At 39.6% G+C, this 17,438-nt stretch overlaps 1 protein-coding gene across 1 annotated transcript; it reads right to left on the bottom strand.

The window, feature by feature from the left end:
* Positions 1-2,546: 2,546 nt before the first annotated feature.
* On the bottom strand, positions 2,547-15,813 carry spred2a (sprouty related EVH1 domain containing 2a). The gene is made up of 6 exons (XM_084397579.1): positions 15,431-15,813; positions 9,109-9,292; positions 8,854-9,022; positions 8,710-8,774; positions 6,278-6,427; positions 2,547-5,183 (listed from the first exon to the last, which is right to left on the bottom strand). The coding sequence occupies exons 1-6, from the start codon at positions 15,454-15,456 to the stop codon at positions 4,494-4,496; spliced, it is 1,284 nt and encodes a 427-aa protein (XP_084253705.1). The 5' UTR covers positions 15,457-15,813; the 3' UTR covers positions 2,547-4,493.
* Positions 15,814-17,438: the final 1,625 nt, after the last annotated feature.

Below are 17,438 nucleotides of genomic sequence, written 5' to 3' on the forward strand. Positions count from 1 at the left end.
GTAAAATTAGCCATTGTAAGCTCCATATATGGTTATTTCGGGGAGGAGACGCATGTGCGCGCAATCTTCCGCTGACTGGGATTTATAAAGGGAATTTTGCGCAGGTTCTGGCATACGCACAGTTTTATAAGTCTGAATATTTTTTGCCATACGCCATTTTTGGCTCCAGCCCCCATCTGGTATGTGTGGAATCCACATGTACCGGATGTGGCCCGGATCTGGGCCGACACTATGTTGCTGTCTGGATAACCATCAATGAAGCTGGCAAAACCACCATTAAAATTGCAGCAATTACAAGCTGTCAGTGGATAAAACAACTAGACAAAACTAGAACTTTCTCATTATAATCACTAAAGATGTTGGTAAATGAAATGAGAAAATTAAACCAAGTACAATGCTAAAACTATTATGCTAACATCATCAACGAAGCTGTTAGCAGACAAAACGAAAAATTTGAATGCTTTGGTTTTAATTAAGAAAAACAAAACTGGATACATTAGAGCGACCACAGACGGCAAGTGTCGGCCCACATCTGGGCCGAGTGTGGAATCCACGTGTACCGGATGTGGGCCGGATCTGGGCCGACACTTCGCACTATGTCCGGGGACCCATCAACAAAGATGGCAGCAAAAAAACAAACCTAAAATGGTCATTACAAAGTAGAACAACAAAACTAGTACTAGCGTTATCCAAAATGATCAACAGAGCTCGCAGAATGACGAGAGTGAGACAAAAGTCGAATGGTAAAACTAGCATTCTCCCATTATAATCAACATCTCTCTGCAGACGAATGGACAAAACCAGAAGCTGGCTTGGTGATTACCTCAGGACGGTTCTGATTTCGTCATGTTGTAAGGTGTTCTGGTCATCCCTACTGTGGTATATGCATTACAGTGTGCTGTTACCGGATTCCTCCGCTTTAACAGTGGGAAGAGGACAAAGAAGGACTCCTGTTGAGTCCGGCGTGGTCTAAATGTCTGCACATGCTGGAATTTGATGCTATTTGTAGTTACAGCTCCAAAGCTGGACAAGGCCTCTGGGACAGCCTCGCTCTCCCCATCTGTCTCACTCAAGCTGTTATTCACTCGTTCGGGAGCTCAGAATTAAGATGTTTTTTTGACTTTGCATTACAATGGCTGCACATTCATGAGATCTGTGAGATAACGCACAGGAAGAAACAAACTGAGTGTTAGAGTGGGTCACTGGGGGGTGTGATATAGGACGTGCTGTCATGCAAGCACGTGCCAGGCTTTCTGCACACACACACACACACACACACACACAGTCACATGTAATTCATGCACATTCACACACACACTTTTCCATAATATCGAATGGTCAAAAGTCTGTCATTTGTCTGTTATTGACTATGTTTGCATGCACCCTCATAATGCAATTATGATGAGATTTAGGCAATATTGCAGTTCAACTTTACCTCATGTAATACTTTGACCAAATTGATGCGATTAAGCTCATAATAGTATTAATCATAATGATCGCAGTAATATATGTGGCATATGTCGAATTTAACCGCAATAAATAAATAAAGAGTAAAAGTCCTACTCTACTTATTAGAAATAATCACATTATTGGTGCTCATGCAAACATAGTCAATGTTTTTACATTAATATTGTAATATATTATTATTATTACAATAATAAGGCATTATTCATAGGCATTTCAAAAAGTTCAATGAACAATTTTCAGACTATGATGAGGCGTATATACGTCATATCATCATAGCAAATTTAGTAAAGGTTTTCATTTTTAAACATTTAAAGAGTTTAACGTTGTTTATATGTCTATGTGGTGTTTTTAATATTCTTTAAGACAAACCATGTGTAAATTCATAAGTCGACACCATTGCTGAGTGTTTTCTCCTTTAAAACTGCAGTGAACCAAAGACAGTCTCAAAAACACGGTTTGAAATCGCTGGTGTTTCTGACGTCACAAACTACCTTGTAACCAATCAGGTCAACGTGTGATCGTCAACAAGTGGATCTCTGAGCTGGAGTGAGTGAGTGGAGGCGGGGCTCATTTGCATATTCATAGAACCATGTATACTAAATGAGGCAAGGGTGTAGAGTTACATTCAAGCTATTTTAAGGCCTGGCGATTTTTTTTTTAAATGTGTCATTGTGATCAAAGATGGGTTTTAAGGGGTAAAATGGGACTTTAAAACACATTAATAACGCTATATTGCAACAATTACGTTGTCAGTAAATAACAAAAAAAAAAAAAAAACGAATTAATACTGCTGTGAAGGATACATACATGATGTGAGGGTTTCTAATACAACGTCTTTCTCTCTTCTGACCAACATAATCAATCTCTCGATATTTTTTCTCTCTTTTGGAAAGCCGTGGAAACTCTTTCCTGGGTTTTTCTTTTGCTATTAGAGCAAATGGAAATGCAACGGTTATATTTGCAGTCGTCTCCCGTTCACCGCCAAAAGACGTTTACCCAACATAGAGTTTTAACGTCTGTGCACATACATATAGATATAATAAAAACCATGTCATTTTAATATAAGAACAAGTATATTTATATTCAATATATTTTTATTGATATATTTGTTACAAAATATTCAAATATATACAAATATATAAATAGTTTGAGGGTTGGGAACAGTTTTTTGAAACAGTTGAAATGACACCGACTTGTGACTTTTATATTAGTATACCAACATTTAACAATCTCCGAGCTTGAGAAGCATTAATGTCGTTGCTAAAAAGTCAGATTTTACCTCTGAAACTGTCGTGCTCCACGGAGCGACCAACAAATGATCTTGATGTGCGTAGCATGAAGGACTGACTGGTCGTGACAAAACGTTACCTTTTGTAATTGAAGCAATCAGATGTCAAAAGAAGGAAATAACAGCGACGTAACATGAATGATGTGGAGATGGACAGAAGGGGTGAGACGGCACTGGCTGATTCAGGCACTTTCTTTTAATCTCAGAGTGTTCAGGAGCATCAGACAGACAGAGAACTCACTCTCCTGGACACCAATAAAAAAATAAAACTGCTCCTCTTTTGTCACGCATCAGATAGTACTACTGCAAAAGCTTTTCACGGGAAGAGGGGGGAGAGATAGATGACAGACAAGAGATAGAGAGACAAATAGGACATAAAACATCAGGATCACAGTCGTCATGACAACGCTGTCACAGTCCGCTGATTGGCTGGATGTTGTTTTTGAAGGATTCTGCTGATAGGCCAGCAACTGGAACTATATTTTCGAGAACTTCACAACAACTTTGCACAGTGTTCAGATGGTTGTTTTTCCTTGTTTGTTTGTTTGACTAGTTTGTGTTGTGCTTAAGACAAAGGCAGAGAAAAAAGACATCTTGTTTTTCGTCCTGTAGGAGGGGGTACATCGATTTTGAGGCTGGTTTTCAAAACATCGACAACAGGCACATACACCTCACGAAATCTTATAAGAACATGGGACGTCCCAACTCATATCTCACCCCAAAAGCAGCCAAAAAATTCACTTTTGGAACATAACCCCCATTTTTAGGTATTTAAAGTGTGACATAATTTTCATGATAATCAAGCACGCTATTTCATTACAGTAGTGCAACAACAATCTTACTCTCATTACTGGAATACGAAAAAAGTATTTTTACGCAATAGTAGTATTTGGTGTACTCTTCCCTCTTGTCTTGTCATAAAAAAAACAAAATCATAAAAAAATGTACAAAAATATTACCGTACTGAGAATGATTTTTTTTAGGTGCATTACGGTAATGGCAAACATGCTTAATTGTCATGAAAGTAATGCTAAAAGGTCCAAATAAAGCACGTTTTCTTTCGATTTTGGGGTAAAATATGACCTGCACATGTTTTCTTGAGATTCACCCACACACTTGCTTTACACTTGGGCAGCGATGTGTTTGCCATCAGTTTGCGCACTGCAAATTAATATTGGCAATTTGGCAAAATGTCATTTCCCACGTCCATTCTGACCTCACACACACACACACACACACATACACGAGATCTACCGTCCTACAGGTCAGCTATTTTGGATTCCTCTGGGTTTGTCTTATCTAGACGGAGTGGATCACAGTAGAAGAGAGAGAAGCCTCTGACTGAAGAAGACACTATAACGAAAGGCTGACGCGGGAGAGTAAAATCAAATCAAACCAACATGTTAAAACACAGACGAGACGGAAGGCAGATAATTCAAAACCTTCGAAGCAGATGAGCATAAAAATATAAAGTACCTGGATTTATATATTTATATCTACATATATTTATATATACTTTTCATATATATCGTGTAGTCTTTTAAATGGAAGCTGAGGGTTACTCTTTTAAAAACAAAGAAAAATACAAACCAGGACACAGCTGTCCAGTACAATTAAATTGAGAAAACAAAACATAAAAATGGGAGGGGGAAAAACTTAAATGCAGCCACAAGTTCATTCTTCCACTTTTCATTAGCATTCTTTCCCCCAGCTGCTGGTGTGCTAGCATGTTTCCCGCTCATCCCGCGGCTTTGTGCTTGCCGCCGCAGCAGTGGCACGCGACGCCACAGTGGTAACACGCTCGCAACGGCGCGTAACAGCACATGCAGGGCGCTAGCAGCGACAGTCCCAGGAGTGCTAGCCAGCGCAGGCAGAAGCGCTCTTCGCTGGCGTCGCAGGAACAGGGGTCCGAATAGTCGCCCTCGGGGTCCGACATGCAATGGTAGAGCAGGCTGTCCGCGCACCACATGAAGCTAACCCGACGAATGCACGTCTGCACGGGGTCCGGGGCCTCCTGACAGCGCCCGCGCCTGTTTTCGGCCGGACTGAACATGTTTTGACAGTACACGCACCGTAAGCGCTCTCTGCTGTCCTCCACGCGCCGCGGCAGCCATTTAGCAGTTAGCGGTCGCGGCTGACCGGTGACCACGCCTCCGCCGATGCCCGTTTTGCTGTCGCGGGTAGTGTGTCCGTCCCCACTGAGTGGGTAAGAGTAAGTGTAGTCGTGTTTGGGAGGTTCGATCTTGGCGAGGTGAACGTAAGCGTCCGTGGCGTCCGGTCGCAGAGGTTTGCCCCGTGTGGCTGTGGTGGCGTGCCGATAGTCCTCGTAGCCCGTTAGCCAAGAGCGCTCGCGTGGGTTAATCCGGACGATTTCCTCGTCCTCCTCGTGAAACCGTACGTGACGGGAACATGGGAACATGGGCACCGTCTGAATGGCACAAACATGGAGAATATTTAGAGAGTTTAACACGAGCTGGATTTAGATATAACAAGAATGAAATGGAACGGGAATGGTTGATCTTGAACACAGTAAACACACAAAAAATTTCATATCACATATTTACACCACTTATCAAAAAAAAGAATGAAGCCACACTAAAACAAAAGATGCAAAGTGATGCCTTTTGTGACTTAATTACGTCATTACTCTTTAACTCTTTCCCCTCCATTGACGGAATTTTCCGTCTTTCCGTGTTTTCACTGTTATACGGTAGGGGGCGCTATTACGCATCTTCTGAAAGAGTAGAGAATCTCTTGACCAAAACATATGCGAAGAAGATGCAGAAACAAGTGATATCATTTGTAAGCATATGCATATGTAAAATAACGCGATCATCAACATTAAACAGCATATAAATCAAAACTGCCTAATGTTACTGAATAAAATGTCGACCCAGGACGAGCTACTGTGAAGCTTTAGGGGTGTTGATGGACTCTATCTACTCCATCTATGTTTTGATCATCGTTCTGAATCCGATCCAGACGTCGTCTTTGACACAAAAACAAAATTTTCTCCGCTTTTTTTTTTTTTATGAAACTTACCCACATTCAAGTGTTCATAAAAAAGAATGCATGAAGCTAGAATAAAAAAAAAAAAAAATTGTTTAAAAGGAGGTTTTTTTGTAAAAAAACGCTGGCAGGGAAAGAGTTAAAATAATCAAATGTAGTTCTTTTTCTTTAGTTGATCCAAAAGTGAATGAAGTGAGAAAAAACTGTTTTTTGCGCAAGAACATAATTTTAGCCAAGTTTTAATCATACTTAAATATTATTAATTATTATTGTTTTAATATAACACTGCATAATAATACATTTTTCATAATTTTATTTTAAAATAATTTTAATACATAAAATTGTGAAAAATTATAAAAAAAAATAGTAAAAGTCTGGCTGACTGAACAGTATATTGCCCCTAGTGTCTTAAGAATATACTGCAAGTAAAGACTCAAAGTTCAGTAAAACAGTACATTGTGATGACATAACTTGAGTAAATGTTGCACAAACAGATTATTCATACAAACTCACCTGTTCCAGGTAGAAACGGTCAGAGTGCCTGTGCTGGTCATAGAGATGTCCCAGAATGCAGTGGTGGGGCTCAGAGAAGCTGATGGGTGCGAGCGTCTGCATGGACGTCTCTCTCTTCTGAGAAGAGTTCGACGAGCTGTCTGTGGCATTCTGACGGACACACAGAGAGAGCAATAATAGAAATTGTTTCCCAATTTGAGCATGTTGGCAGGATCATGGCGACTAGACACAAACCGAAAGACTCCGTTGAACGAGGGTCACACGAATTTTTCGTTGAAATTAAACATTTAAAAGCATTAAATCATCAAGAACTTCAAATTTTACTTTCACCATGCAGAACGTGTCTGTGTATAAAAGCATTTAAAACGCTCCACAGCAACACTGCACAGGTCATTCTGCTTGTCCTTTGACCCCGTGTCTGGGTGTGTGAGGTTTGTGTAAATGAAGTGCTTGAGAACTATCATCAGCACTATTATCTCTGACCTTCAACCCCTGAAATCCACACTGTCTCCTTCCTGTGACTCTTCCTGAAGCCTGGAGTCTGAGTTTAGAGCCAGCAGAGTGTGTGTGTGTGTGTGTGTGTGTGTGTGTGTCTGTGTGTGTGTGTGTCTGTGTGTGCGAGCATCTGCTTTAAGAGTTGACAGAGAGCCACAGGGCCATCAATAACTCAAGAGTGCGTGTGTGTGTGTGTGTGCGCGCGTGTGTGTGTGTGAGAGAGAGAGAGAGAGAGAGATGATTACAAACACAGCTCGCCTCTCTTAAGTCATCTGGCTCCTTTCTACTGCAAAGACTGAAATCTACACTACACTGTAAAAGACTTTTGTTAAATTTACAGCAAAAATCTGGCAGCTGCAGCACCAGGGTAACACGTGACACTAAAATAATGCAATAAACATCAACTACACAACATAATGTAACATAAACTCCCCAGTATACATAAACCGAGAACATAAGAAAATAAAATATATGCCAATGTGATGCGTCTTTTTGGACTTCTGGGAAATTCTTTAACATTTCAACCAGAAATGATATGGTCTTACGAAAGCAAACTTTTTTTCTTTTCTTTTTTTTACATAAAAGAACATCTATTGTCTTGTTAAATAAATTTTTTATTGTAAATGTTAATTTTACTTCCACATTTTTTTTTTACATAATTTTACTGTAAAAATACATGGGTCATTTTGTTAAATCTAAATGTTCACCATAAATAATAAGGTGATACATTCTAGACATTATATTAAAAAAAAAAAAAACATTTGCAATCTCGTTAAATTTATAAGATAATTTATACTATTCACTTTATCATTTATTTGTAATTTTTACATTTTTTACCGTAAAGTGCATGTATTGCCTTGTTAATTATAATACACAATAATATAATTATTTATATTTATATTATATCATTAAAAATAGAGACGGAACAAAATATAGTTAATTTAGATAGATAGATCTATGTAAGTGTCTTGAGTGTATATGAGAGTGTGAATGTACAAACATACTAAGTACATACAGAGTTGTGTGCATAATGTCTGGATGGAAATGTATTTGTGGCTGTGCTAATTATCACTTTAGACTTTACCTCAGAGGGAATTAGACATCCAACAGCTGCTGCCCATTCTAAACCTACAGCACACATCCCATCTCTCTCTCTCTCTCTAAACTTAGGAGCGACTGACTACTCTGATTAGTAATAATCAGTGTCTGGCTGGGCTTGTATGAATAGCAGTGAGTCATAAACTTCTAAAGTTAGCGATTAGAGGAACACCAGTCTGCCGAGCGACCGTGGCAAACGCACCTAAAGCCTGAAGTCAGACCAAAAGAAACACATTCATGTTTCTTCACTCTGAACAACCTTGGGCTCTTGAATGCGTGCGTGCGTGTTAAATGGACTCTTGTATCCGAAGGCTTTGTAGTGGCATTGTTGTGTTGAATTAAGAGCAATAGGAGGACAAAGGGAGCAAAGGTCACTTCCTGAGCACAGCTCACACACACACACACACACACACACACAAAACCATTCATCAGAAAAAGTATGGCAAGTGACCCATTAATAGCATCTATTCTCAGAGGTTGGGTAGATAAATGAATAGCAAAAAGAAGATAATACCCTGCTGATATGTTGAACATTCATGATTAGTCACAAAGCTTTTGCTGGAGAAAGTTAAGCAATGCCAAGATGTAAGAAAGATATGTTTTACAAGCCTTTGATAAATCATTTTGAAATCTGTGAATGAATCACTTCGAAACTTGAATCACTTTCATCACTCGAGATCGTGCACAGAAGCACGACATTTGTCATGTTAAAACAACACGCGCCATTTATTACAATGGATTACCGAAGTGGAAATGATCCTCTGATTAAAAAATAAATAATGAACCCTTCCATGCCATTCGAGGGCAAATGCAAGACTCTAGTCGGACTGTTCGCTCACCGTGAAAACGTCATCATCCCCCAGTTCGGCTTCGTTCTGCAGGGTGGAGGAAGAAGTAGTGGAGCCTGGAGAAAAAGCAAGACTCGTGTTATAATCTCAGTCAGAACGGGACACGATGTCTCAGGCATTTCTCATCTCGCTCACCCTCCGTCAGGTCCTCGATGGCCTTCCTCACGCCGCGGTCGAACGCTCGGGCGTCAGCGGGGCTCTGGAACGACAGGCCGCACTTCCTGTTGTCCACTCGCCAGTGATGGAAAGTGGGCGTGGCTTTAGTGTAGACCAGATCTTTCTTCAGAAAGCACTGCAGGATCACCTGCTCAAACACAGAGAGAGCCAAAGATATTAGGCGCGAGGAATCAAGATTTTTGAACCGTACTATGCGGTCAGCGGCTCTCTAACCTGCTTGTCTTTGAGTCTCTCGCCAAAGATGAGGAAGCCGTTGCGTCCCAGGATCTCCAGGTCAGCCGGGACCACCTTACAGACGCCCACTCGACTGAGACCTCCGCCCTCCTGAGCCAGCCAACCCCCGCTAGACTCATCCCTCGTCATTACCACAGCTTTCACTCGCACTATGTAACTGTCACTGCAGGGAGAGACGGAGGAACTTCAATGACGTATGAGAATGATTCCAGGGAGAAATGTAGTTTAAAACACACAAATGCACTCTCTGTATTCATGTTGGTTTGGTTACACACATTTTGTTACCATTTTCAATGAAAATTTTGATTTAATGACTACAAATGCCAAGTGGTGTAACAAGCAAGAAATAAAAAACCTTGAAAGTGTAATCATTATACATTTTAACATAAAAAAAAAATATTTGTACAGAATTTTTTAATCATGAACAAATTTGTTCTTGGGGTTTTTGCATTTGAAACCATTTGACTTGTGTCATGAAATGTCAGAAATTGTCTAAGATACTACATATTTAAAATAATAATGTATAAATATATAAACAGCCACAAATATATCAAATATATTTATATATCTACATAAATATTTATTAATATGCTGATTTTTGGAGCTTATTGAGCTTATAGTAAACCATCTAACCTAAGCAGCCTGATTGGGCCCAGACTTGACTCATAATGATGACATCATAATCCGTTCGGGAAGATGCATGAGCTTACAAATGACAGCTCTGCATTGCAAATAAGGTGTACAGAAATCTTGAAGAGGATGATGTTCGTTATGCTAATGAGATTTCCGGCCGTTGTTTAAAGACAGTGATACGCCTCATGCAGAGATATGATAATGCCATCCGGAATTCTGAACCACAAATGTGACAGACGGTTTAACAAATGCAAAACTTGGGATCAGGATTTCTCAGAATGTGATTTACATACTGACTGCAGTAGAGCATGGGAACTTCGATTACAGCCTCATCTTTACCGTGTAGCATCAGACAGTGTCCAAATACAAATACCCATCATGCTCTTATTTCTTGGGCTGCCCCTGACTAAAGATTTTATAGTCGACTAGTAGTCGCACATTTAGGCCATTAGACGTCAAGTTGGACGTCCATGGTATTATTTTGATTGCTTGTTGTTAATTGTATTACTTATATTTTCAGTTTCAGGACTGAGATTATTAGGGGGAGGCACTGATATGAACATTTTGGCCGATAACCAATAATTCTTTACATTTGAAAGCCGATAACCGATAAATTGGCAGATAAATCAAAAAAAAATTATATATTTTTTGAGAGCCTGATTTCAAAAACAAAACTCTCACAATTAAAAGCAATGACCCAATCACACAATTATAATGATGATATCATTTTCTGTAGCCTATATGACAGGCTGGCTCTGCACATGTTGCACTTTACTGTATTTAGCAATTCAAATCCATCATGAATAGTGCGAATCTGAGCCAATGACCAATTAAAAACATAGACAGCCAATCAGAATCCATCCTGCTGTAACGAGCTCTTGCATTTAAAGTGACAGACGAGCATGCGCTTAGAATAAACAGAATGATATTGCTAATATAGTTATCTTTATAGTTATCATTCTTGGTGTGAACGGGCCTTAAGCCTCTTCTCTTTGACTAACGTTTAGTTGACTATTAAGGGGCAGCCCAACATAGGCCTATGCTTTTTTTTTAATTACCAAGTTAGCTAAAGGAAATATGTAAAAGAATGGAAACGACAAGAAAACACAAATTGACTTCAAAACATTTCACAAAAACTCACAGAAATGGAGCCTCATTTGTAATTTTGTCAATCGCAACATGGCAATTTGGAATAGGATTGGTTAAAGGAATTTTGTCCAGCACTGAACACAGTCAGGAAGGAGCAGTAATCATGGTGTGGAGAACATTTAAAGGCCGTTCACACAGGAACTTGCGTTAAAAACAGGACATCGCCATGGAACATTTGTTGAGAAATCAATGTAAACGGCAAGAACATGAGTTCATTTCCTTCTTATCTGAGCCTGAGGTTTTTCTGGAGTCTGTAAAATAGGTCTGTAAAAAATCTTTAGGTTTGTGTCCACATAAACAGATAAAAAAGGGTTTCATTCTTATAATATTGCAATATATCACCTTTCTTACTGTATCGCAATATATCGTATTGTAACCCCTGTATCGTATCGGCAGATTCTTCACACAGCCCTGGTATACAACAATACAATGACACATGCGGCTGCCAAAGCAACCATTGTCTCCCACACACTGAACAACATACAAAGGAAGAATGTTTCATCTTCCACTCTTTAAAACTCAATTCCCGTCAGTCTCTTCATTCTGTATTTCACTACCCTAACACTTCCTGGCTCGCAAATCAATCCTTATCCTTACCGTAAATCCATCAGAACAGTTCATCTGGACTGACTTTACCTCAAAGTCACTCTCTCTTCCCCTCTTAGATATTATTGACCCATAATGGTGCTGCATATAGGTCATGCTGGGTTGATCAATATAGATTGCATTCCTCCCCTCCCAAACGGCCCAGAGGCTGGAGAGGGCATCCGGGTCTGAGGTCTGGGCGCCAGCCAGTTCACGTGAGCACGAACACACACCTTCAGGCTACAGTCATTACCAATGGGGAGCCACTGGTTTGCTCAGCACGTTTTTGAGGGACTCGCATTCCTCTCCAAAAAAAAAAAAAGACAAACAAACACCAGCATTCCAGAGTTTTCAGAAAACTCTAAAGTGTTTAACATTCTAACGGAATAGATCAACCAAAACAAAAAATCGAATCATCATTTACTCACCCTCATGTCATTCTGAAGTAGGAATAATAGCACAAGGTTGTAAAGACATGAGTAAATTATGATAAAATTCGAACTTTTTTAAGTCCTTTTCAGCTCCCTATGATATTTATACATTTTCAGTCACAATGAACCTGAATTATCCAGTTAATTTTGAAAAATGGAACTTGCGTGAGAGCGAGAGCAGATATGCATTGTGGTGATACAAGGCCTAATGGCCAAGAGGTCATTTGCAATAACACACAGGAAGTAGCGAGAACAGCGCTACAGTACTAAGGACAGTGACCTATTTAGTCAATGTCAGTCAGGCAAACTCAAAATACATAAAGCAGGCAACGGTCACCAATGGTTTCGAGTAAAAATGTAGCACGACGTAGCTTTTTATAGTAAAACTGCTTAAAAGGCGATATATACAATTCAATCTCCTGAAACAACACTTTTAAAAAATAAAAATGTTAAATAAATTGGTAGACACTTTTCCACCACTCCAGTTCTTGTGACAAATGTTTGGTATGTTGAAACAGTGGCCCCGAAAAGACCCGATTTAGACCCTTGATGCCTGCTACAATCCTATAAGATCATTACAAATCACACTGTACAACATGGATCTAATAAACTTGGGTACGACATGTAGACTGTACGATGGTGACACCGATTGAATCGTAGGCTATGACGCAAGTTAGTATAGAAGAATAAAACGTCATCAGCATGCGCTTATTGTAAACAAATAGACCAAGATGAATCGCATTTTAGCAATTGTGTTTTTATGTGCACTGAGAAAAGATGAGAATATGGACACAGTCATGGCTTGGGAAAAGAGGTCAACTTGACATGCCATTTTGCAAATGGAGCTTGAGGTAAGTGGTTTTAAGTTTTAATGCCATGTCATATTGCATGTTTTTCGGCTAGTCAGTAGAGATAGGTCGTAGCATCAAACACACTGTGAGATGATTATCATGCTAAATTTCTGACACTGTCAGAAAATTATCGCAGGCTATCTTTGGTTGCAAGACCGAGACAACGGCCGTCTTTGAATCTCTCTCACTGTGTGTCTGAGCCAACGCTGAGGAACCACAACCACAGAAATTACCACGATTGGTTATCTTTTGTCTGGGACAGCCCAAAATCATACAATGTATACCAGGCATAGGTCACAAATAAACAATGAGATAACAATATATCAAAACAAATGAGAAAATAAAAAGATACACTTTTCAAGCAACACATTTCACAAACAAGAATGTTGTTTAAAAAATGGTTCAATTAAATAAAAAGCATTGGACACTTTGTGGGGTCAGTCAAATCAGCGAAGTAAGCTCCAACAAAAAGCAATGGCCTTCAGACTTTTTTGTTTAAGTGCCCAGATATATGGCCCATGTTTCAGAACTTGCAAGACATGAAACTCCAATGTGTGATACCTGGGGCCATAACGGTTTAGACTACACAAAAAGAGAGATATGCCTATTAAGTAAAAGAGAAAGATTTCCTTGCAGTGAAATGAATTGTGCAAAGTAATCCATTCATTATTGGCACGTCACGAGAATCAAACAATCGAGGGGCGTGACAGCAAAGTTACGCTTCACCGCTTCACCCTCCTCTTTCACTTCCGCCGGATCTTTCTTTAATCCTCTCACCATTGTTTCCCTTCACAATCATTCCGTGCCTTCTCAGAAACCTCCTCCCATTTTGGAGTAGCCTGTAGCCCTCCCCTCCGCCGATAAAAGTCAACATTTCACAACCCCGGGCTATTATATGGGCCTTTACATCCCAGTGTGACACACGTATTTACTCAAACGGGTGTGAGTGTGCCATAAATTTAAATAAGAGAAATTCCCCACCAGCTTCGGGGTTACGCTCTTGCGATACATGATGTCCAGGAGAGGAAATACAACTTGAGTTCAAGCAATTAAAATGATAAATGTAACTTGCACAACCAATTCCTACTAGGATGGTCGTTGATTATAAATTGATGTTTTAGCAGTCAGATTGCGCTAGTTCGCGAACAAAAATCGCCTCGAGGTAACCATAAGATGAAAAAAAAAAAAAAAAAAAACCTTGGTGTTACTTTTACTTTTAAGATATTTGACGGTTAGATAACTCTGTGACCTGAGGGCAAACAAAAAGTAAATGTTTTTAACAAATTTAAACAATCAGGCACACATAGCTTACGTTAGTTAGCTACGTCAATTTTTGATTATCATAATTAATTCAAGAACAAAATGTTACGTCCATGTTTTCAACTGGCGTTACAACACCAGGAGTAGGAAAATTATAACAAAAGCACTCTTTGTAGGCTACTTGACATTAATATTCACCGGTTAAGGAAAAGTAATAAATACTTTAAATTCAAATAGACACATATGGGAATATTACATTCTGAGTAATGCAAAAAAAAAGAGTTACAGACGTTGAAACAATGTTATAGGCTACACCTCAGTCTCCTCTAAATAGTATTCCTTAGGGATATTAAAACTACGACTCTCATTACACTAGACTTAACGATGAACGTTCACATAATCGTTTGATCAAAACGGATGGCGGGACAAAAGACCAAATAAACATCGCCTTGTTAATACAGATTGAGTGTAGGCTACGTTACAGAAGTTTTTAAGCCCCTAAAGAGCTCACGGAGTTAACGAGCCATTTAACACGGCCCTAATGCTATTAACGAGACTTTGATCTTGAGTCAAACTACCGTGAAAAAAAGATACGAGTGTTTATGTTGTGCAGAAGAATGTGGCAACAAAAAAAAATCCCAAACTAACTAAAACATAGCCTACTTGCTAAACAGTTTACTGTTATGACAACCGATATGCGCTGCATTCATAACGTGTTTATTCACGTTCGCGTTTGTTTGTTTCTTGCAAATGGAAGACACGGCCTGATTAAATTCAACATTTAAAAAGCACATATAGGCCTATATATGGCATATAGGGCCTGTTTTAACATCAGGACAGCTCTGAGGCGCTCTCACTGCTGCGCGCGCCCCCGCCTGTATTTTTATGAATGAAGGACAGTATGCAAATGAGAGCGATTCACGAAAAAGAAATGGCGGATATAGCATGTCAGACCACCACAAAGAAAGACACCAAGAACGGCCGTTCTGAGAGCTTATACGCGCTCATTGCTCTAGCATTGTGTGTTTCTAAACTTGTCAGTCGTCAGTTTGCTTCCTCGGAGCGGAAATTCGTCTTTAGGGTCGAGGAGATATAAGGAATTCAGTAAAGGATCCATCCACAAAATGTTTCCGCTCGAGCCCCTCCTCCTCCTCCCCCCGTTCTCGGTTTGAGACCAGAGCCCTGCAGCAGGGGCCCAGCACTCAAAATCTCTTTGACACTGCATTGTTTCTTAGTAATAACATCTCCAACGTCCCTCTCAGAAGCGCATGCATGCACGAGTTCCCTGCATTTGACTGACCCCTCGTTCAGCTCGGGAACACATTCTTGGACACAGGATAAGATTTCCATTCGTGTCCACATGCGTCGTTTTCTTAAAAAGTGAATACTCACTCGTCTGGGTGCGATTCCTCAGTCATTTTCCCCCTCGTTTCACCTACAATAAAAATAATATCCCACCGCGGGCGCGCAGCGTTCGGGCTTCATGTTGTCTCGATTTTCCACCTCGCCTTTTTTTTTTTAAAGTCCAGTGCATCAACGAGTTTCCCCCAAATCCGTTTCAGCGTTCCTTATTTTCGTTCTTCCTCCGCGCACTGCACTGTCTATCCGTCAAGGTTTGCAATGCATCTGCTTAAAGATCCAGGAATCCTCGCGTTATGCAACATCCCGATGGCTATATCGATGATTGTTCGCGTCGCGTCGCGTTCTGCCGTGGCTGAAGCCTGCGCGCTGGTCTCGAAGAGGAGCCCCCATCTCTCACTACTCCATGTTGGATTGTGTAGTCAGCAGCAGCAGGCGAGCGCCGCCGACACTGGAGGAGGGGGGGAGGGGGGGAGGTGGTGGTGGTGGGGGGGAGCTTGCGGAAGCAATGACGTCACACAGGAACGACTGCAGCCCGTTTTGGACTGAGGGATCTCCAGTGTGACGGGCTGTGCCAACGTCCCGCCACCTAGTGCCTCCTCTCGCCCTAATCTGTAGGTTGCTCGGGGTTATTATTTCCCCTGTAGTAATAAAGTTCACGCATGTCTGTGATCTGTCACTGCTCGAAGTCCAGTTTGCTGGTTTCTAAATGGTCTACACACTTACAAATAAAGGTTAGACAAGGCAGTGAAGCAAAACAAGTGCCATTTTTGGTTCCCCAAAACTCCCGTAAACTTTCGGTAACACTTTATTTGACAGCGTCCTTGTTACACATGTTACGTGTAGGCCTACTTACTAACTAGGCTATAAATTATGCATAATTACATGCAACCAACTCCCTTTCCTAACCCTAACCCTATAGTAAGTACATGTAGTTAGTTATTATTACTCAATACCTTAAAATACAGACACCTTAAAATAAAGGGTTACACTTTATTTTAAGGTGTCTTTGTTACATTGTAATTATACATTTAAGTACTGAGTAATATTAAGTAACAACATGTAGCCTACTTACTATTGGATTAGGTTTGGTTTAGTTGCATGAAATTATGCATAATTTATCATTTTTACTACAGTAACTGCATGTAGCAATGACACTGTAAAATAAAGTGTTACCAAATAAATGGAAAACAAACTTTTAATAAACAGTTCTTAAAAGAATTTTAGTATTATAGTGTGAAGAACATTTTATAATCTAAAGAACCCTTTTCCAGTGTAAAGAACCGCTAATAAGGTTCTTCATGGAACTATGACAATAATTTTTCTTTAGGCCTGCATAATATAAATTGTGTATATCTAGGCAAATCTTGCGAAAATGTATATATAATATACGTTGGACCTATACAGCTAGTCTCAATAACAAACATAGTGTTGGTAAAATGTGGTTGTTGTTGAACTTGAATCCCGTTTTTCATACAGCCAGAGGCAGTTATTAAAATGCCATCGCGAGTATGTTTTCTGAAACTAAAACATAAGAAGATTTTTGAAGACTTGAAGAAAGCACAAGGTATTGTTGCATACTTGTAGAGGGAAAGAGTCTTAAATACAAACTGAAACCCAAAGAAATCTATAGAAATGTAAATATAGTCGGAATAGTGAGGCTGTTTTGAATTGAATTGTGTGCCAGTTCTGTCCATTCGCTACGCGTTGCGTCAAATCAGATCATATGCCGCCACCTCGAGGTAAAAAGAGGCGGTTACAAATAATAACTTTTATGCTGATGGAACCAAATTCACAGATATGCAAAAAAAAAAAAAAAAAAAAAACACTGTAAATTAATTTTAACAGAGTAGGCTACAATTCAACTTGGATGTTTAAGTAATTCAACTTAAATTACATTAAACCGACTTTAAAACTTAGTTGGATCTTGTATAACTTGTAAAAAAGTAGAAAATTGCTTAACTTATTTTGATGAATTAAAGCAATTTAAAAACATGTTGTCATAACTTATTGATCATATATTTTCGACAGTATTTTTTTA

Source organism: Rutilus rutilus, assembly GCF_951802725.1.
Source record: "Rutilus rutilus genome assembly, chromosome: 2".
Classification (NCBI taxonomy): domain Eukaryota; kingdom Metazoa; phylum Chordata; class Actinopteri; order Cypriniformes; family Leuciscidae; genus Rutilus; species Rutilus rutilus.